This window comes from Hippocampus bargibanti, linkage group LG11 (assembly GCF_051943395.1).
Source record: "Hippocampus bargibanti isolate YZ-2025 linkage group LG11, ASM5194339v1, whole genome shotgun sequence".
NCBI classification, from domain to species: Eukaryota; Metazoa; Chordata; class Actinopteri; order Syngnathiformes; family Syngnathidae; genus Hippocampus; species Hippocampus bargibanti.
In genome coordinates this window covers 69,543-89,968 of record NC_142744.1, presented here as the reverse complement: position 1 = coordinate 89,968, position 20,426 = coordinate 69,543, and the positions used below count along the sequence as shown (strand labels likewise).

General features: G+C 51.9%; 3 protein-coding genes across 3 annotated transcripts; all 3 read right to left on the bottom strand.

Moving 5' to 3' along the window:
* Positions 1-61: 61 nt before the first annotated feature.
* LOC148890956 (epidermal retinol dehydrogenase 2-like) lies at positions 62-6,272 on the bottom strand. Its single transcript, XM_089007591.1, has 7 exons — positions 5,998-6,272; positions 4,808-5,139; positions 4,593-4,724; positions 4,421-4,520; positions 2,681-2,825; positions 2,468-2,593; positions 62-358 (listed from the first exon to the last, which is right to left on the bottom strand). Exons 2-7 carry the CDS (start codon positions 5,126-5,128, stop codon positions 262-264), a joined length of 921 nt encoding a protein of 306 aa, XP_088863717.1. The 5' UTR covers positions 5,129-5,139; positions 5,998-6,272; the 3' UTR covers positions 62-261.
* A 168-nt stretch (positions 6,273-6,440) lies between these two features.
* Positions 6,441-9,478, bottom strand: penka (proenkephalin a). The gene is made up of 3 exons (XM_089007592.1): positions 9,389-9,478; positions 9,149-9,295; positions 6,441-7,049 (listed from the first exon to the last, which is right to left on the bottom strand). The coding sequence occupies exons 2-3, from the start codon at positions 9,290-9,292 to the stop codon at positions 6,609-6,611; spliced, it is 585 nt and encodes a 194-aa protein (XP_088863718.1). The 5' UTR covers positions 9,293-9,295; positions 9,389-9,478; the 3' UTR covers positions 6,441-6,608.
* A 7,811-nt stretch (positions 9,479-17,289) lies between these two features.
* On the bottom strand, positions 17,290-20,137 carry tmem70 (transmembrane protein 70). Its single transcript, XM_089008559.1, has 3 exons — positions 19,842-20,137; positions 18,876-18,972; positions 17,290-18,111 (listed from the first exon to the last, which is right to left on the bottom strand). Exons 1-3 carry the CDS (start codon positions 20,001-20,003, stop codon positions 17,669-17,671), a joined length of 702 nt encoding a protein of 233 aa, XP_088864685.1. The 5' UTR covers positions 20,004-20,137; the 3' UTR covers positions 17,290-17,668.
* Between the last annotated feature and the right edge of the window lie 289 nt (positions 20,138-20,426).

Here is a 20,426-nt window from a genome sequence, read left to right as displayed (position 1 = left end):
CTCACCCGCAGAAAAACTTATCCTTTGACTGTAAAGTGACCTTGAGAGTTTTGAAAGGCACTTAGAAATCAAATGGATTCTTATTATGATTACTCAAAGATTTGCAGTCAGCTTGGAAAGAAGGCGGCGCGCAGCCGGCAAAAAGCCAGATGATATGCAAATGGTAGGACAGCGTCCGGAAGGGGGCAAAGAGGACCGGATCTGGGCCATGTCCGTCCGTCTGTCCTTTGGTCCACGCTGGCCTCCGCCTCGTCTCTGGCCTCAGTCCTTTTTACGGTTGCGGCCCTGGAACGAGTCCATCAGGTTGAAGGCCCCCAAGTACTGACCCAGCAGAAGGCCCTGCTTCATGGGGAGGATGCTGACAAAGAAAGTAAACACACGCAAAAACACAGTCAGGCTGGAGCGATGGGAATTGCAGCTCCTTTCAGGGAGCCGCTTCTTTTAGCTCGGCTCACTAAAAAGAGCCGGCTCTTTTGGTTCTCAAATGGCTCCTCAGTTTTTTAGTTGCTTAAATTAATTAAGTAACAAAAATCATGTAAAATTATGTGAAAAGCTGCGTGTGTCTGTAATTCTTCCGTCCTGCCTCTACCACGGATCTTGACCAATCACGTGCGGCTTTAACCGAAGACTGGAGGCGGGGAATGGAGGACAGAAAAAGTCGGCTCCCATTTCCGGCTTCTTGTTCGGCTCTCTTTGTTCACTTCAGAGATCCGGCTGTAAGAACCGGCTTGTTCGCGAACGACACATCACTAGTGGACAGTGGACAGTACAGCAATCCGTTGCTACTCATGGCACTTTCGGTGCATCGGGGATTTTTTTTTCAGGGAAAAAACATGGCGAGTCCAAAAAAATGGCCGCCATGTTTTATACGTGGCTGTCGCTTGATTGGTTCCCAGTGCTGAGCGGCAAAATGGAAAGACGACCGGAGATGTGTGTTTTTAGTTTTCTTTGGAACGCTGGTCCGACAGCGTCCGGCCAACTCGGATACCCGCCGGCCAAATGGGACGGGGCCAGCAGAGCTTCCGCCAAGTCCGCCTCCAGCGCTCGGCGCCATGACAGGCGAGGCGGCGGCGGCGGCCCCATTTGCATGAGCCGCCTTCCCGACAGGAACGCTTCGTGAGACGCAATAATGAGTCTGTCCTCACACAAATGGTTCCCCCCAGACAACCAGAACGCGGCACTCCCGAAAGGGAACGCCGATTCCTCTTAAGTTGCAGCGATGACAATGACAAATGAGAAAAGAAAAAATAGATATAGCTAGAATTTTAACAAAATGTCAGAATGTATCATTTAAAATTTGCTGTCTATTAGATAGCTAGCTAAATAGCTGTCTATTTGCTGCCTATTAGCTAGCTCATTAATTAGCTGGTTATCTAGCTAATCTACCGGGTGTTTTTTTGCTTTGGACAAATGAGTAGGGGTTGGATGACGTTTATGTCCAGCGCGTGGCTTTCTGGAGGCTTTGCAAGGTTTGCAGGTGCGACGCAACAGAGAGAGAAGAAACAAAAAAAGCTAATCTGGCAATTGCGTGTCAGGAAAAGACGAGAAAATGGAGGCCTTTTATCACGAGAAGCATGAATGCGAAAAGCGGCGCTGATAATTGTGGCCAATGAGCTGCGTAACAAAACCTGAGCGCTCCCACCCCCTCCTCTGGGTGAACAATTTCCTGCCGCCATTTGGCCAGCAATTACGCGGCGGCCGCGCCTGATGGCTCCAGCGAGTCCGCCATTCTGGGCGAGAAGGGCCCACGGGTCACGCGCCATTTTGTCACGCGCACGTGCTTTGCCCCGTAAACAACATGACATACAATATGTTAACACGTTTAAAAGTTTCATTTGCTTTTTATTATTATTATTATCATCATTTGCTAGCTGTTTGCTATCTATTAGCTACCTAATTAGCTCTCCACTATCTGGCTGGCTGGCTGGCTATCTAGCTAGGTATCTGTTGGCTGTCGATTGGCTAGCTAGCTAGCTTTCTATCTATTTGACTTACTTCCGGCTTGAGTGAACACTGGCGCGTGTGGCTGCCACTGGTCACCCACAAAAAAAACTTATTCTGTGACTGTAAAGTGACCTTGAGAGTTTTGAAAGGCGCTCGGAAATCAAATGGATTATTATTATTATTATTATTATTATAAGACGGAGGAGAGTCTGTACTTCTTTTACTTCTATTGTCCTGCCTGATTATGGGCCCTAGGACTGGCCCGATTGCCCCATTTGCTCTGGTATCAACTCATCAGCATAACTAAGCCTATGTGGTCTAAGAAGTCTGTTGTAAAAACGGTCCAAATGAAACCTCACCCCACCATGGCAATTTAGTGAAAGGGTTTTGCCGTTTTATAAAAATAGCTTCTTTTACTCCCCTTTCAAAGCAACAGCTAAGATTGAAATCTAGTTTCTTTTGCTAAGAGGCAAAAGGACAAAAGGACAAAAGGACAAAAGGGACAAAGGGGGCGGGGACTCACTTCTTGAGGGCAGCGATGACGTACATGCTCCTGGGCATCAGAACAAAGACCTGATCGGTGAGGACGGCCCCGATGATCTTCTTGGCCACCTGAGCGGGATCCAGAATGGGAAGCAGCCTGGGCCACCTGCGGGGACATCGGCGGGGACGCCGGGCGGTCCAAAGTCAGGGAGGTCGCCGGCGTCGGCGCCCGCCCGCTCGGTCGGGACCCTACTTCGTTTGACAGCCGTCGAACATCCCGGTGTTGATGAAGTACGGGCAAACGATGGTGGTCTTGATGCCGTCTTTGCCGCTGGCCAGGAGCTCCAGGCCCATCGATTCGGCAAACCCCACCGCTGCAAACTTGCTGGCGCAGTAGTCTGCAAGAGATGGGGGGCCACGGCAACAACTGCATTTCAGCAAAACAACAACCAAAGTGTGAAACAAGTCATTGTGGCTCAGACCAAATGTGCATTTTGTCGCCTCGTTATGTGCTCTGGGGTTATCTGAGCTTGAAATGGGGGCGCAATACATCCCCATTGAGTTACTTAGCGCGTTAACAACAGCTGAAGCTGGAACAAAGCGCTAACGTGGACAAAAATGCAAATGCTGCCCCCTTGAAGAAAAGAAAAAAAAAACATTGCCAGAAGACATGGCTTTATCGGCACCCACGCATGCATCAAAAAACCAAACCCCAACAAAAAAATTCGGGACTGGCGCTCTATGTCCTATTTTCAATTCCTGATTCAATTTGGGAATGGCAGTGAATGACAATCTAGCTAGCCATCAAGCTAGCTACCTAGCTATCCATTTGCTATCTATTAGCTGTCTAGCAGGCTGGCTAGCTGTCTGACTAGCTATCATTTAGTTATCTAGCTAGCTAGGTAGCTATCTATTAGCTAGCGAGCTAGCTTTCTATTTATTTGAGTTAATTTGGGGTTGAGTGAACACTGGCGCGTGTGGCTGCCGCTGCTCGCCCACAGAAAAACGGATCCATTGACTGTAAAGTGACCTTGAGAGTTTTGAAAAGCGCTTAGAAATGGATGATGATGATTCTTCTCAAGGCAAGACTGAAAATGGCAAAAAAGCAAACCTCCCTGCGCGCTAACGTCATGAGACAGCTGCGGCCGTTTATGGATTGCGTCATCGGCCGCCGCTTCAGCCGCCAAAGAGACATCTGGCCACTGGCGCCGCCAAGGACTTTGCTCAAATCGGGACCGGCTCCTCCCACCGCACGCCGGACGAGACCGGCGCCATGACGGACCAATCGCAAACAACAATCGGCCAAAGGCGGCCGAGCGCGGGACGCACTCGGGTCGGGTTGATGATTACGCGTTGGAAAGATAAGCCAAATGAAGGCCACGCCTCCAAGCTGGTCTCCGCCTTCTCCAATGGCGGCGGCCCAAAAATGGCGCCGCGGCTCTCATCAAACGACCGAATGGTGGTCGGCGAGGGTCGTTTTGACCCTCCAGGCCGGCGGGCACCTGTCAGCTCGTCAAAGATCGGGGACTATCTGTAAGTTGTCTATTAGCTAGCTCGCTTTCTATCCCAGTTACTTCCGGGTTGAGTGAAGGCCTACCTAGCTATTAGCCGGGCAACTTTCTATCCAAGTTTCTTAGCCATCTATTAGCTGTCCATTAGTTAGCTAGCTTTCTATCTGAGTGACTTCCGGGTTGAGTGAGGTCACTTTACAGTTAGCTAGCTATTAGCTATCCATTATTGATAGCTGACGTTGATTATGTTGTGGGTCATTTTTACCTGTATGTAAAAATAGGCATCTATTAGCTAACTGGCTAGCTTTCTATCCGAGTTACTTATCTATCTATTAGCTGTCTATTAACTAGCTAGCTTTCTATCTAAGTTATTTTCAAGCCCAAACCACGCATGCGGGGAGGCGCCGGCAAAGGGCTCCGTCCGTCCCTCTTTGGGCTCTGTCGGCGCCATCAGCGTCGCCGGCCGAAACGGGACGGCGTACCTGCCAATCCGTTGACGCCGATGAGTCCTGCCGAGCTGGCAATGCTGACCAGGTGGCCGTGATTGTTGGCCATCATGGCGGGAAGGAAGGCTTTGTAGGTCTGGCGGGACAAACAAAAGACGTGGCGGCCAGTTTGGAACATGGCGAGAAAAGGAGACGGAAATTGACTGACCCAGAAGTGGGCCATGACGTTGACTTCCATGGTCTTTTCCATCAGCGAATCGGGAGCGTCCATGAACTTTTTTCCCGTCACGATGCCGGCGTTGTTGACCAGAATGACCACGTCGCCCACCTCCCGCTTGACCTGAAAGGGGGGGCAAAACGGCACCACCAATCGGGGCTGGAAAATGGACCGACCCGAGCCGGGACACGCCCCCCTCGGCTTACCTGGTCAGCCACTCTGTAAACCTCGTTCCTGTCGCTGCAGTCGCAAACGTAGCTGTGAACCCGCAAGGCTCCGCTCCGCTTGGCCAGCCGGGCCGTCTCCTTCATGCCGTCCGGGTTGAGGTCCCACAAGACCAGGGCGGCGCCGTGAGCGGCGAACTCCTGAGCCATCAGGCGTCCGATGCCGCTGCCGGCGCCCGTGATCAGGACCACCTCGCCCGAGATCTTCTTTCTCTTCTTGGGCACGAAGCAGTGGAGGAAGGCCTCCACGTTGTACCAGATGGACAACAGGATGACGCGCAGGGTCTCCGCCAAAAAATTCATCCTCAATCGCTCTAAAACGGAGAGAAGAAGGATACGTTGGAGTGTTGTTGTTGTATGGGGTTTGTTTGTTTTTTACGTTCTCTGGCGATTTTGTCAATTTGCGACTGTGAAAAACGAGGGATGTGTCGTTCGCAAACGAGCCGGTTCGTAGAGTCGGATCTCTGAATTGAATGAAGAGAGCCGGCTCCTAACAAGGAGCCGGAAATGGGAGACGACTTTTTTTTAAATCATAAGAATAATAATCATCCATTTGATTTCTAAGCGCCTTTCAAATGTCTCAAGGACACTTTAGCTACTTGAGAAACACGGCGGGGCCATCATTCACACTTAATGTAGCAAATTACGATCCTGCTTGACTGTTGATATTGACCAATTAAATTGGGTGACCCAAAACAAAACTACATATATAATAAAAACAACAGCAAAAGCCACAGCATTTTTCATGTTACAAATGCCTTGTGACATCTTTCTCCCATGGGAAAGAATATTCTAAAGAATACCAAAATAGGTCATGTGACTTCCTGATCGCAGACACACCAAATGTCGTGTAGATACTATTTGGACAGCTCAGCGATTGCAGTCAAATGATATATTTTCTCTGCGCCCGGAGCTGATAACTTTACTCTTTATACTGTAGAAAACCACAGTACAAAAGAGTACACTATCTATTGAGTGAGCTCTAGCCAAAAGAAGCGGCTCTCGAAAGGAGCCGCTTCGCAGAGACGAGCAAGAAGGTCAAAGTCTGCCAACGAGTTGACTTTCACATGCAGATCATCTGGAAGAAGGGAAACGGCGCGCCTTATCATAGCCTTCGTCTTTTCTTGATCGTTTTGTTTGTGTGTGTGTGTGTGTGTGTGTGGCGGTTTTACCGCTTGCTGCGACTCCGTGAAGACGCGACGTCGACGCTCGGACTTGTTGTTCCGCTGGGACTGTTATGTCGGAGGCAAGGCTCCCGTCTCGGCTCGTTCTGACGGCTCGCTCGCTCGCTCGCTCGCTCGCTCGCTCGCTCGCTTCTGGAAATAAAAAGAACCCAAAGAAAGTCGCCCGAGCGTGTGCGGGACTACCCGGTCCGAATCCGCAGAGAGTCCGGGTCGCTTCGGGGAATGCGAGAGGCCGACCTCAGGATGTGACGTCGCCGAGGGGACAGCGGAGGGAGCGCCGGGGGGCGGCGCCGGGCGGGTCACGTGGCGCGCCGCCTCCCCCCAGCCGCTTTCGACGAGGGGAGACGCCTGACGACGTCCGACTTCCAGAGCGCGTCGCGTGACTTTTGGGATCGCGCGACGTGTCGTAAGCAGAAACCACGCGACTCGGGTTGAATGAAGAGCGTCGTTTAATAACTACGTGATGGATTCCAAGTGAAAACGGGCACATATCGATTTGGACACAAGGCGTATATTTCAGCTCACAGCGAAAGCAACAAAGTCGCTCGGCTTCCCACAAAGGCCGGCGGCGGCCCGACGGGCTGAAGCGCCCGCCGGTCCTAGTCCATGAAGCCGCCGTACCTTTTGTCGGGACGGGCGCGCTTGGCCAGCCCGCCGTTCACCAACCACTCGGGCCTGCCCACCCGCCTCATGAAGCCCCCGTAGCGCTTCCTCAAGCCGCGGCCCGAGATGGCGTCCCGGAGGCCGTCCTCGGGGGGGACCCCGTTGACCACCCGCAGGATTTCCCGCCGCATTTCTTCTTGCCGGTCTCGCTCGGCCACCTCGTCCGGCGACGCTTGGGAAAACGAGCGGCGAGTCATGAAGCCGCCGTAGCGCTTCACGAAGCCGCCGTATTTCTCGTCGCTCAGAACCGGGCCGGCGCCTTCTCGAGGCCGCCGGTCGGCGTCCGCGGGAAGCGGATTTGCTCCCTCCGGTGGGACGTCCGAGCAGAGGCGGAGCGCGTCGCCGTCCACTTGGCCGCCGCACTCCAGGGAGCACGTCTGCGGTGGAGAAAGAAAACGCATCCATATCATCAACACGTGAAAAGCGCGCACACACACACACACACACACACGCACAAAAGCCCACAATTTGGTTTTGGGCCAAAAAGAGTCGAGCGCAAAGTGGAACCGGGCCATCTCGCTCTCTTTCAAGAATCTTCCTGGGACTATTGAAGGCTTTCTGATTCTGATTGATTGATTGATTGATTCCTTCCTTCCTTCCTTCCTTCCTTCCTTCCTTCCTTCCTTCCTTCCTTCCTTCCTTCCTTCCTTCCTTCCTTCTTCTTCCTTCCTTCCTTCCTTCCTTCCTTCCTTCCTTCCTTCCTTCTTTCGTTCCTTTCCTTCCTTCCTTCCTTCCTTCCTTCCTTCCTTCCTTCCTTCCTTCCTTCCTTCCTTCCTTCCTTCCTTCCTTCCTTCCTTCCTTCCTTCCTTCCTTCCTTCCCTTCTTTCGTTCCTCCTTCCTTCCTTCCTTTCCTTCCTTCCTTCCTTCCTTCCTTCCTTCCTTCCTTCCTTCCTTCCTTCCTTCCTTCCTTCCTTCCTTCCTTCCTTCCTTCCTTCTTCCTTCCTTCCTTCCTTCTTTCGTTCCTTCCCTTCTTCCTTCCTTCCTTCCTTTCCTTCCTTCCTTCCTTCCTTCCTTCCTTCCTTCCTTCCTTCCTTCCTCCCTTCCTTCCTTCCTTCCTTCCTTCCTGCCTTCCTTCCTTTCCTTCCTTCCTTCCTTCCTTTCCTTCCTTCCTTTCCTTCCTTCCTTCCTTCCTTCCTTCCTTCCTTACTTCCTTCCTTCTTTCGTTCCTTCCTTCCTTCCTTACTTCCTTCCTTCTTTCGTTCCTTCCCTTCTTCCTTCCTTCTTTCGTTCCTTCTTCCTTCCTTCCTTCCTTCCTTCCTTCCTTCCTTCCTTCCTTCCTTCCCTTCCTTCCTTCCTTCCTTCCTTCCTTCCTTCCTTCCTTACTTCCTTCCTTCCTTCCTTCCTTCCTTCCTTCCTTCCTTCCTCCCTCCCTTCCTTCCTTCCTTCCTTCCTTCCTTCCTTCCTTCCTTCCTTCCTTCCTTCCTTCCTTCTTCCTTCCTTCCTTCCTTCCTTCCTTCCTTACTTCCTTCCTTCTTTCGTTCCTTCCCTTCTTCCTTCCTTCCTTCCTTCCTCCCTTCCTTCCTTCCTCCCTTCCTTCTTTCCTTCCTTCCTTCCTTCCTTCCTTACTTCCTTCCTTCCTTCTTTCGTTCCTTTGCTTCATTCCTTCCTTTCCTTCCTTCCTTCCTTCCTTCCTTCCTTCCTTCCTTCCTTCCTTCCTTCCTTCCTTCCGATAAACGGTCTGTGACTCAAGAGTGATGCCTTTGACATGAAAATGGTTCATGGGGCGTTGAAAAGGATCCATGTTGTTCTTCAAGTGCTGCCTGCGACTTCATTTTGTGTTGGTGTCGGTCCGCGGCCCACTTTTAATGAAAATGGATTCCTTGTCACTGCGGGTGGGAGATTTTCAATCATCTGCCAGCCGCTTAATCGATGGCTGTTTTCGTTGTGGCTCGACACCCCTCCCCCACCCTCGGGAACGGGAAGGGAGGATGGATGACGAGAGGCGCCCGCCCACCCGCAGTTGCAAGAAAACGCCTTGATTGGGGGGGCGAGGGGGGGTGTTGACTGGATCAGGTCAGAAAAAAAGGGCAACTGTGTCCCTGTGTGCACCTCCGCCCTTTTTCTTTCTGCTTTTTGTCTTGTCGTGACAGCTTTTTGGTTTTTGTTTGCTTTGGCTGACTTTTCTAATGCGAGTCAATATTTCAAGGGCTGTTTTCTTGCCGTTCTCCCAAAGGCAGCGAGCGGGGCAGGCCAATATGGCCCCCCGCGTGGCCATTTGGAGTCATCCGCCACGCCTCTTTGCTTTTCACTCTTTTCACTCATTGCAACCATCACAAACTCAACGGGAAGTCATTCTCGCTGAGCTTTCAGCGCCGCCGGCGCTTACCGAGACAGGATTAATGAGGGGGAAAATGGAATCGAAGACATATCGGCATTTGAGGGACGGTGGGGGGGGGGTCTCTCTTCCCCCCCCTGCCCTCACGGCAACGACCAGCCGCGCTCGACTTTGCCCCCGTGCGGCGCCGATTGGCCTTACCAAAGCGGAGAAGGCGGCGCGCTGTCCGAGCAGGCGGCTGGCGCAGAGCGCGCAGTCGGCGGCGCAGCGGGCGGCGAGCGCCGGCGCCGCGCAGGCTCCCAGGACCAACATCCAAATGCAAGCGCGCTGCGCGGGGGAAGCCATGAGCTGCCGGCGACACCAAAGCAACAATCGGACAGACATTCTGGGCAAATCTGGGCCCGGGCGAGTCCGGGCGAGTCCGCCCCGAAAGGGTCTTACCTCTCACTGGAGTCCAGCTGCGGAGAAGCGGCGACAAATTCCTTGTTGAAAGGCAGCCGGCGCGTTGCCGATGGACGCGGCCGGCGCTGGCAATTTATGCGCGCGCGTCATGTGAGCGGGGCGAGCGGCGCTCAGCCGTCAGCCAATCAGTGAATAGTTGGGGAGGAAGACGAAAAAGGCATCGCGGGCTCCCTTCACGCCGCCGCTCGCTACTGCCCTTCGCGCGTCGATAATTTGTCACGGAGACGCAGCCGAAGGCTTCCTGAAAACGGGATGAAATTCGGCCTACGCCGCCGCGTCCCCACCGCCTCCCGCCCGTCCGTATGTGCAACGACTCCGGACACGAGCGCTCATTTGGCGCTCGTGTCCAAGCGGCGGCCGCCAAACGCATCGGGGACAAAAAGGCCAAATCAGCGGCGGGCCAAATTTCAAAAGCAGCCACGGCCGATTGCGCCGCGTTTGGGGCGAGGGGGGGGGCGTTGAAAAGGCCTCTTTGAGAGTCAGCGACTCTCGGTTGCTCAACGCGCGAACCCAAAAGCCAAAATGCAAAGGTAGCAACGCTCGGGAGATCGCTGCGGCTCCGCCGCCAGCGGCGTCGTCATCTTTCGTACAGAACATGGGAGAAAGTATCCGAGCGACCTTTTGACCTCTGGGGCCCGGCGGCCAGATTCGCTGCCATTGCAACGCGATTGGCCTCCAAACGAGGGCGCCGTTCCGAGGCTCCGCTGCAGATGAAACCGGCGCATCCCGTCGATGGGTTCGATCGGGCCTGCGCGACGTTAGCTTAGAATATTACAAGCTAATGTAAGCGTTAAGAGTTTCATTGAATCTTTTAACAGTTTGGAACGGAATGAAATATTGACCTTATTGCGCAACGTTGTAACTAACAATCGGCGTGTCGCTTGTGAAAGGGATGACCAAAAAAGCTGATCACAGATGATTTTTTTTCCAAACAATGTGATCGAATACCGAATTGCGGGTCTCCGCTGCCTGACACACAAAATAGTCCTGTGCCCTCAAATCAGGACGAGAGACAAAAGACAAAGACGGAGGAGCCCCGATTTAAAGGTGGAGCAGAAGTCAAGTTCCCCTTCCCGGTTCACGTCTCTGTCCCCGACCCGCGGAAGGTAGATGAAAAGTTGCGTCCAGCCGAGTCAGTGTTTGTTTGGTCACTTCCTTTCATCCGCCTTGTCGGGCGTTTGGCACTTCCTTTGTGTGTGCCAGCCGGCTCCCCTGACATCTCGCCGCACCCGAAACATGTGACCCCACCCGCACGCGACCTCGATCTTTTACCGGCTAAGCAATATTCAGACCGATTAAACGTACTACGTTCATGTTTATCTTGAGCAATGTTTAACAATGCTAATCAAATGTACTTATTCCCTATAAAGTGCGCAGGACCAGGCATCAGAACTTTGGCCCGCGGGTTCGCTCCAACTCTGGAAAAACAAATCGGATCACAGACTGGCCGAAAACGGTCCACATTTGCCAACCGCCACTTGTCTGTCTGTCCGCGTGCAAAGAAACACGTTCACGGCAAAGTATTGCTTCTCAAATTGGATTTGTCAAAGTACACGCAGGGAGGGCGGCGGCAGGCATTCATTCCTCATACGTGATGTCCCTCGCGCGCTAATCGCTTCTCACGTCGCGATAACGACGAGCTAAAGGCAGTTTTTTTAATTAAGAACGGCCGTTGAGCAAACATGGCAAAGTCGGCCGATTGTTTGTTCTCGCCGTGTGCTCGTCGGGAACCGGAATGGCAATAAAGATTAGACTGCGGAGCCGTTGACAAAGACTTTTCATATGGTGTCTTCTCATATTACAGAATAGGCGCCGGCCAAATGAGAAGAAGGTGGAGCGGCGCCGAAAGATCCAAATCATCAGCAAGCTGCGTGCGCTCATCCGTGTTTTCCACTGACAATCCGAGCAAAAACGTCTCCTTGCGTCCATCCTGGAGGTCTTCCATCAAGACCGTGCGTGGATGGCGCAGAATTCGCCCTTGGACGGCTTTCGACCCACACGCCGCTGGCCAACAGGAACTGCAAAATACGCCCGTCTGCTTGGATTGGATTCGATCGAACGGCAGCGGTTCTGCACGTCATCGCAGTCGACTACCGTCTGCTTCGGCCTCGACTGAGCCACGTAGCGCCCACGGGGTGTTCCGCCGGGCTCCTTTTTGGGGCCTCCGCTGTTCTCGCTCCACCTGCTCCCATTGGCTTCCGTCTGAAGGAAACATGCTATTTCCTTCCACTGTGCGGACGACTGATGTCCCACTCAGCAAAAAAGACACTTTATCATGACGAGCACAATCACAATAATAATAATACATTTGATTTCTAAGTCTACAGTCACAGGCTAAGTTTTTCTGTGGGTGAGCAGCGGCGGCCACACGCGGCAGCGTTCGCAACGGGGACATTGCAAGGGTTTGCTTTGGAAAGCCATTTTGTCCCAAGCGCGGCACAATGGCGGCTAAAGGCTTTGCCGCCATCAAGGCGGTATTCGCTCTGTTGTCACTTGTGTTTTGATGATTGCGTGGTTCCGCTTGAATGGCGCAATTGTGAAAAGCCTCCGCGTATTTGTCACTCTTTCTTTCTGGCCTCGGACTGTTTTGTTAATGGAATTTGGCACTTTGGCGCGCTTGGAAACATCCCATTTTCCAAGAGATGACCTGGAAAAAGGAAAGACAAAATAGCTTCTCACGCTGTCCGTTCAAGTCGTATTTTGTCGGAAGAATCATTAGCGTTTTCCTTCCTCACCGATGATTGACAGAGTTGTACATACAGCTATCTAGCTGACTAGTTATCCAGCTAGCTAGATAACTAGCTATTTAACTTGGGCTGTGACTGTGAAGTGACCTTGAAGAGCGCTTGTAAATGAAATGTATCATTATTATTATTATTATTAGCAATCGCTTAGCTAGCTAGCTTTCTGTCGATTTAAGTTAATTTCGGGTTGAGTGAACGCTGGCGCTTGTGGCTGCCGCCGCTCACCCACATAAAAACTTATCCTGTGACTGTAAAGTGACCTTGAGAGTTTTGAGAGGCGCTTAGAAATCAAATGTATTATTCTTATTCTTATCATCATGATTATCATAAGAAGACGAGCATTAGCATTAGCATCACGGTGGGTAAGCAGCCGCCACAGGCTTCAAAGTTGTGATTGATGCGCCCGCCGAGCGCGAAAACCTCAACGTTGCCTCCAGTGGCGCCGACAGGCGTAGCCTATGGCACACGCGAAAGGCAAACGCTTCCCTTGCCTGATTGGATTTGGCTAATTGGGCTCCTCCCTTCCCGTCGTCGGATTTCCTGCGAAACAAGGACGTGAAAACTTGAACAAGGCCTCCTCCCTTGACTTGCGCTGGAGGTTCCAAGAAACACTTTCCCAGCGTTGCTTGACCCCTGACCTTTTTTGCCCCACGGACGGACCGGGTCGGTCACGTGGACGCGCGCCTTCAAAATAAGATCAATGGGAAAGACCGGGGCGATGTGAATCTCAGAATTGATGGCCAGGGGGAGCTTCTTTCAAGAAGGACTCCTGACACCATCCATGAAATGCGGACAGACACACTGGAAACTTCATTGATAGCGGCTTCCCTTGCTTGTCTTTTCGCTTCACATTGTACAGATTATGTGCCCGCGCAGGTTATTTCTGGAGCCCGATTGATGGGATATTTTAACCTTGCAGTCGACACTCTGCCTTTGAACTGTCAATAAAGTTGAAACGAGTCCAAATTGTCTATCCATTTTCTCACCACTTCACTTTGGTTTACTTTTTGTTTCAAGCTCTGTCGTCTCCCTTTCGTGTGTGTTGTGTGTGTGTGTAACCCCTCCCCCCGCTCACTGCTGCGTGTGTCTTCTCTCTCCTCTACCACGGATCTTGACCAATCACGTGCGGCTCTAACCGAAGACTTGGGCGGCGAATAAAGGGGGGAAAAAGGCGGCTGCCATTTCAGGAGCTCCAAGAACCGGCTCGTTTGCGAAGGACACATCACTCATTGTGGCACTCCCGAAAATAGTTCCTGTGCCAAGAAGACATTGACACGAATGCATCGTTTGTAAGGCGAAAAGTTTGTTAGCTAACGCGTTGGTAAGCCGAGCTGTCACTATGTATGGCTCCCGACCATCCTGTGAAAAGCCAAATGTTTCTGCGTTTCTTGGTTTTGTCGATGTACGGACGCCGTGATGATTATGGGGGGGACGACGACAAGGTTTTCGTGACTGTTTTCTGATGACTTTGTGGTGCAAAGCGGGACGAGTGAAAGCGTGGGAGGTATGAAAATAGCAAGGTCGCCCGCACTTGACCCCAGCGAGGACAAGCGGCTCCCACCGTTCGGCTTTGGAGTGCTGTTGTGAAGCTCCTCCAAACACCACGGAAGCGCCGCCGTTCAGCCAGAGAGGACAACCTCCGCGCCGCTAACTAAAAGCCTTTGTGCTTCACGGAATTTGCCGCCCCCCGCCCCCCTCAATGCATTTACTGCAGGTGTCATTCTTTTTCATTTCAGATATGTGCCCGTAGACAACAGTCTTTGTTTTTTGTTCCCTTTTTCCAGAGTAACACGAGTGGTTGAGGGTTGTCAAAGTCCGCCGGTGGTCGTCCTGCATGTTTTGCACGTCTCCTTGTTTTCAAATGATCAGGTTGCTTTGAATCCTGCTTGGGAGCTGACGGGGGGGGGGGCGGGCGGACCAGCTGATGAAGCGCAAGCGGGTTAGAAGGCGGAGAATGGTCTCCTTTTTCAAACCTTCCGATGGCCAAAGTCCGAAATGGCAAGTCAGCAAAGCCACGTCTTGTTCGGGTGCGGCAAGCCGGCAAATCAAGTGGCTCTGCGGCCCGCCGGTTGGATGACGACGTATGACATTCAAAGTGTCTCGACGCTAATCCGCCGCCAGTTGGCAAAAAAGGCCCCGAAAAGGCAGACACAAGACACGGGGCTGCGCGTGCACCACCCTCTGACTCACAGATGGCCGCCATAATTGCCAGCGTAGCCCTGAAGCGCCCACGCGCGTGCACAGTCCCGCCTACTTTATTCTTCTCCCCGTCCCAACGGATGTACAATGTGTGCCCTCCCTGTGTTTCCTTGAGTCCAAAATGGATTCTGGTTGAGGGATGGAAGCGAACCCGTTGGCCTCCCGACTTGCTACCTGCGGGAGCTCATTTGGGACGCCACATGCGCTCCTTCTGCAAATGCTTGACTGAGGAAAGACGGACGTTATCTGCGTGAAGGTAATTGCTCCTTGTACTCACGGCCCCATAAAAAAAAAAAAACATTGTTGACTTATTATGCGGTGACACCGGAAGGCGTTATCGCACGCAAACACGCGCGTTGGTAATCTCACGCGTGAGGCGGACGCAGTCGGCGGTGGGCGACGCCCTGAGCTTCTCGCCAATGGCAGGGCGGCCATGGAAAAAAGGACGATTGGCCCCCACAATCGCAACAAGGGACAACCTGGACGCCACGCGAGTCTTCAAAGTCTTGCTAGGTGTCCGTTATTAAAGGACTGCTTGACGGGAGCAAGTACGTCGGCGCTCTGTCCGAGCGTTAGAGCAGTGTCTGAAATAACGCCTGCCCGGACGCCTGGGGCGTGCAACTTTTACTTTGGGCGTAAAACCTTTTCAAGAAAAAAGAAAAAAAGAAGGTTTTTTTTTGTCAAGCCAAACGTTTGCAAAGGTTTGCATGAAGATTTCAAAATCAGAATAAATTATTGCAATTTTGAAATCTTTGCTTGGTTTGGAAACGAGTTGTTGTTTTTTGGATCCCGTTTGAGCAAAGTTGTCTTCTTGTCAAAAGAAGCCCAATAAAGTGGGGCGAGCAGTGGCTCCTCGCAAAGCCCATCCCGCCCGCCTCCTTCCTTTGTTTTTCCTTGTCTGGCGGTAGACAATGAAAAGTCATTTGAGAGAAGGTCTCGTCTCTCTCTCTCTCTCTCTCTCTCCGCTGGGATGTAATCGGACACTCCAGAATGAATGAAAGAAAAATGAGTGTGGCTGCTTCAATTGCTTTTTAATCGAGTCCTTTCCAATATCATATCGTAGATGTCTCACTAGCAATATGTCTCGACATCATCAAGGCAAATCCAAGTTTGCACCAGCGTCGTCATTCTTTTGGATGCAAACGTGCTCCCGTTTGGCCTCCACACTGGCCGATTTGTTCCCCAAAACGCCCGCGGGAGGGAAACGGCTCGTCAGCGCGCCACCCTTGCTTGACACTTGCTCTTTTTTGCCGGCCGTCGCTCTGCTTTGTTGACAACAAATCCTTCCCCAATGGCGGGGCCAAAGGGAACCTCCGCTGTCTTGGCTTTGGGATGGCCAAATCAGAGCAGAGTGGACAAACGTGCTAATTGATCGAAGACGAGACAAAAGAAAGCAACAACAAAGGTGCTAAGCCAACAAGAAGGATGAAAATGAAGCTCTGTTTTGCTTTTGTTTTTTTTTTTTTGTCACGGGGGCCCGAACGTGACCCTGAGCGCCGACGGATGCCGTTGAAGCTGAAGGAAATCTAGTTCGCCATTTTAGACATTGTAGGATGACCATTAAAGTGGCGATTGCTTCAGTTGAAATAGTGCTTTGTTTTCAATCAATGAATAGACGGAGTGTTCGTTGGGAGTTGTGTTTTTTCAGGTGCTGGAGGTTCAAGGGCTCAGCTGCTTCTTATCACGCAGGGCAAGCGAAGGACGACAACATGGCCAAGGCTGTTATGGAGGAGGTGAACGCCGCAACAAAAAGCAACGCTGTTTGAGATCTCCGCCGCACCCGCCAAAGAGGAAGGTGACATCGCAGACGGGTGAAGGAGAGGGATACAATCAAGTCTTCGTTTCAGCCAAACTGGAATCTGTACACCTTTTAAATCGGGGCCCCTCAGTCTCTCGTAGTGATTTTGAGGGCACGCAAATATTTGGTGTGTCAAAGAGCTCAGACCCACAATGAGATCAAATTGTTCTGTGAGGAACTTGCACAATAAGCTCCATCTTTCGTTCCCCTCATAATAGTTAGCATTTTAACATTAACTGTCAATTCTAATATTTTAAGCGAACAAAGCGCAGAGCACAGAGTCCCACCGACGGCTGCCATTTACTTTCCGCGTGTAAATGGGGAGGACTAGTTGTTGTCATGAGAAATCCGTTTGGCTCGCGTACCGGCAAGAACCGCTAAGCTATTCTGATCCAGCGCCGGCCATTTTTACGGACGAAGCGAGTCCGAATGGGCTTTGACAACATGGTTTGAAGACAGTCAGAAAACCAAACGAAGAGAAGAGGTGAAAAGGCGACGCGGCTTTCCGCGTGCAGTTTCCTTCTTTTCTGATTGGCGTTTGCGTTTGGCCGTCGGCTAGCTCGTTGCCGCCATCTTGCGTTCCAGACGCGCGAGCACAACTTGAAGGCAGGTGGACGATCTCGCCACACTTTCGACTGGCTTGGACGAAACCGGCAGAAGAACGCACGTCGTACTTTTTTCGTCGCTATCCGCTAAACGTCACAATGTATTATTTCAAATAACTCAGTGATAATACTCACCATTAATATGAATGGTTTTCTATTCCTCATGATTGGTAAAAATCCAGATCGGAATAAAAGTCAACTTGCCAGGTTCGTACGCAAGGTTAGCCAGCAGCGAGGTTACTGCTTGCTAGCCTGCACACGGCTCATTAGCTTGCCTTGCACGCTTGCTTTCTGCTGCCTCTCGCAGAAGTATATTGATGCTAACGTTAGCATGGAGCTTGTCACGGTGCCATTGACAGTCGACCGTTTCATCCATGGGATTGTTTGATTGCAAATTAGAAGCTGTTCTCTCCACAAAGGCAAATCAATTTGATCGTTTTTTTTTTTTTACTGGTCCGCTTCTTCAAAAGGGGGCGTTGACCTGTTTCGACATCAACGGCATCTAAATCCAGATCATCCAATCAAAATGGCGCTTTCCGCCGACACAAGGCCAAACTGGAAATGAACAGTGAAAAAGTCATACTATTTAGTTTGATGTGGTCATTTTGCTCTGTAAAAGTGGGAAATCCGCCGATCGGTGGGAAATTCTCATGGCTGAAACGAAGCAAAGGGGTTGCGTTTGCTAGCGAGATGCAGATTGCTACAGAAGAGCAAACACAGAAACGCTTGACGGGGACGCAATCTTTATACACTCCACCGTGATGGACGGACGGAAGGAAGGCTTTCAGGAAAGCCGCAGCGCTTCCAAAAGTTCCCGTTTGATTGCGCCCCAAATAGGAAACGTCACCAAAATCGGCCATTTTGAAGCCCGTCCGAGCGGAGGAAGGCAAAAAGCGTCGGCGCCGGGCGGCCGTCACGGGCCGTCGGGGTCCGGCGCCCCGCGGGGGAAGGCGAAGGGCTTGTCGTAGCCCATCAGGTGGTTGTAATCCTGAGGCAGGCGGAAGCGCTCCGGGTTGACCAGCAGCCCGGCGCCGTCGGCGTAGAAGGTGGTGAACATCTTGGCGGCGGGCGGAACGGCCACCTGCTTCTGGTGAAAAAGCCTGCGGCGCTCGGTCAGAAGGAGGCCGTAGGTCACGGCGGCGTAGCGGTCCCGCTCGGGCTGGTGGTACAGGCGCACCACGTAACCCCTGGTGAGCAGGTGCAGCAGCGCCGGCGTCAGGAAGGTGAACAAGCACACCGCGCCGCAGAAGGCCACCTGCAGGGCGGCGCCGTGCGCCGCCAGCTCGCTTTGCCACAGCAGCTGCGGCATCACGCACAGGCTGGCTGCGCTCGTGCTGTAAGAGAACAACTTCACCCCTGAGGGAGGACACACAAAGTCACCAAAACGGCCGGCCAAAACGCAGCAAGACGCAACGTTTCAAGCGCATCTGCATTGTCTGAAACTCCAAGGCACCAGGGCAGACCACTCGGAAAAGTTGCCTGCCCGCCCATAAAGTTGCCTGCCCCAGTTTTCACAACTTGAAGCACAACAAGACGACTAATTGAAGTGTCTGAAATAACGTCTGCCCGGACACGCGGGGCGTGCGACTTTTATGTCAGGCGTACAACTTACAGAAGAACGTCTCGGCCCGGGTGGCCGACAACTTCAACATTTTTTTTTTTTTTTGGGGGGGGTTCAAATCAAACATTGGCTTTATTCAATAACGCAAACGTTTGAACAAAGATTTCGAAATCAGAATATGTACATGATCCTGATTTCAAAATCGGTTTGGAAATGTCCCAATTTCCAATTCGTCCATACACCGTTGGGCATGTTGCGCAATGCAATGTTTGTGTTTCCAACCTGAAATCGTGCTCATTTATTCTCATTTTAAAACGTTTGCTTTATTGAATAAATCAAACGTTTGATTTGAAAAAAAATCTTTGGTCATTTTTTTTCTTGAAAAAGTTGTCGGCCACCCGGGCGGAGACGTTTTGCAAGTTGTACGCCCGACGTAAAAGTTGCACGTCTCGGGCGTCCGGGCAGACGTTATTTCAGACGCCGGCCGCCGTGCGCGTCTTCACTCAAAATCTCCCCAAACGAGAACCCGGCCGGCAAATGACGTCATCAAAGGGCTCACCGCGGACGGCAGTTGCCAAACTGCCGGTGTAAATCAGGTTGCCGTCTTCAGATTGGGCCCCGGTACACAAAAAAGACGACGGGGGGTCAGAAGGCGCCTGCAAAAAAACAAAACTCATGAAGATGCACTGCGGGAGGGAGGAGCCAATTTGCACAACAACAACTTTTTCAACTTCTTTCTTTCCTTTCCTCTTCCTTCCATAACTTTGTAGCTGTGAAATGTAAATTTCTCCACGGCGAGACTAATAAAGGTCCATCCAATCCGATCCAACTCATTGACTGCCAGACCACGTCCACTCCAGCGCCGGGGTTTTCGTCATTGTCACTCCAATTCCAGGACCCGCAGAAGATTGACTTTTAGAACGACATCAACAGTCAATTCAGTGTTGCAAACCTTCGACTCTTTTAAGTTAATTCCTAAGTGATATGGGTCCTGGGTTATCGGAGCTTGAAATGGGGGCTAATGCATATTGATTGGTGTAGCGCTTTTAACAAGAGCTTCAGCGCTAACATGGACAAAAGGCAAACGCTGCCCTCTCGTGCGAGGGGAAAACAATGACAGAGGTTTATCAGCACCCTTGCAAGAATAAACCCAACAAATCTGGGAATGGCGCTCCACGTCACACTTTATAATTCCCGAATACATTCAGGAATGGCAGTGAATGAGTTAGTCAATGATGAAATGGCTTGCATTTATTTCCATGAAACGTGCGCGCGTATTCATTCATTTTCCGGACCGCGTTATCTTCGGGATTGTGCTGGAGCCAATCCCAGTCGTTTTCAGGCAGTGTGTGTGTGTGTGTGTGTGTGTGTGTGTGTGTGTGGGGGGGGGGGGGGGGGGGGGGGGGGGGGGGGCACCCCGAACCGGTCGCCAGCCAATGCTCAAGGCTACCGAGCCCCGATCGCGCGGCGAGGGTCTTGTCGCTACTGTTTTTGAATCGTTGACAGCGTCTCGGTCGCTCGGTACCTTGGCTTTCCGGTAAGGAGGTGACCTTTGGACGGCATGGAGGCCATTTGCCGTCGGCCGCTCCAAACCAGACGCGCTCCAAAGAAGTCGACGGCGCGCGGAATTGATCCCATTGGAAATGCAACAAAGTGGCGCTCTCGAGATGCGGACAAGCGAAAGCATATTTGTTAGCCGAGCGATCGCTCTGAATGCAAACAACTTCCGCTCACCGTCTTCTTCTACGCTAATTTTCTAGCGCTTTGCGTCGCCCGCGTCATATTCCGGCGACCCGAGAACGCTTGGCTCGTCGGGTCGCCTTCTTGAAGCGGGACTCGCCGGCCACGTTTTCGTGTTGGTGTCAACTTGATGCTCGAAAGTGCCGTTGGGCTCCGACAAATGGCGTCCAATTGTGATTCGGGGGGGGGATAGTTTTCCATCTGTGGTCAATGACGTCGCTGAGTTGTCTCTCTTTTTCGGATGAGCCTGTATTGTTTCATTTGTTTTCCTCTTTCTCTTCTTCGTCGTCTTCCTTGCGTCGTCTTCTAGTGATGTGTCGTTCGCGAACGAGCCGGTTTTTAGGGCCGGATCCCTGAAGTGAACGAAGAG

Bases quoted from the DNA above. Each gene is read 5' to 3' on its own strand.
- LOC148890956 (XM_089007591.1), bottom strand. From the start codon at position 5,128: ATGAATTTTTTGGCGGAGACCCTGCGCGTCATCCTGTTGTCCATCTGG. The intron at 4,521-4,592 runs GTCAGTCAATTT...TTGTCCCGCCAG, and splicing joins ACGTCATGGCCCACTTCTGG to ACCTACAAAGCCTTCCTTCC. The intron at 2,826-4,420 runs GTACGCCGTCCC...CATCTCTTGCAG, and splicing joins CGGCGTCAACGGATTGGCAG to ACTACTGCGCCAGCAAGTTT.
- penka (XM_089007592.1), bottom strand. From the start codon at position 9,292: ATGGCTTCCCCCGCGCAGCGCGCTTGCATTTGGATGTTGGTCCTGGGA. The intron at 7,050-9,148 runs GTAAGGCCAATC...TCTCCACCGCAG, and splicing joins GCGCCGCCTTCTCCGCTTTG to ACGTGCTCCCTGGAGTGCGG.
- tmem70 (XM_089008559.1), bottom strand. From the start codon at position 20,003: ATGCTTTCGCTTGTCCGCATCTCGAGAGCGCCACTTTGTTGCATTTCC. The intron at 18,973-19,841 runs GTACCGAGCGAC...GTTTTTTTGCAG, and splicing joins CTCCTTACCGGAAAGCCAAG to GCGCCTTCTGACCCCCCGTC. The intron at 18,112-18,875 runs GTGAGCCCTTTG...GTCCTCCCTCAG, and splicing joins TTTGGCAACTGCCGTCCGCG to GGGTGAAGTTGTTCTCTTAC.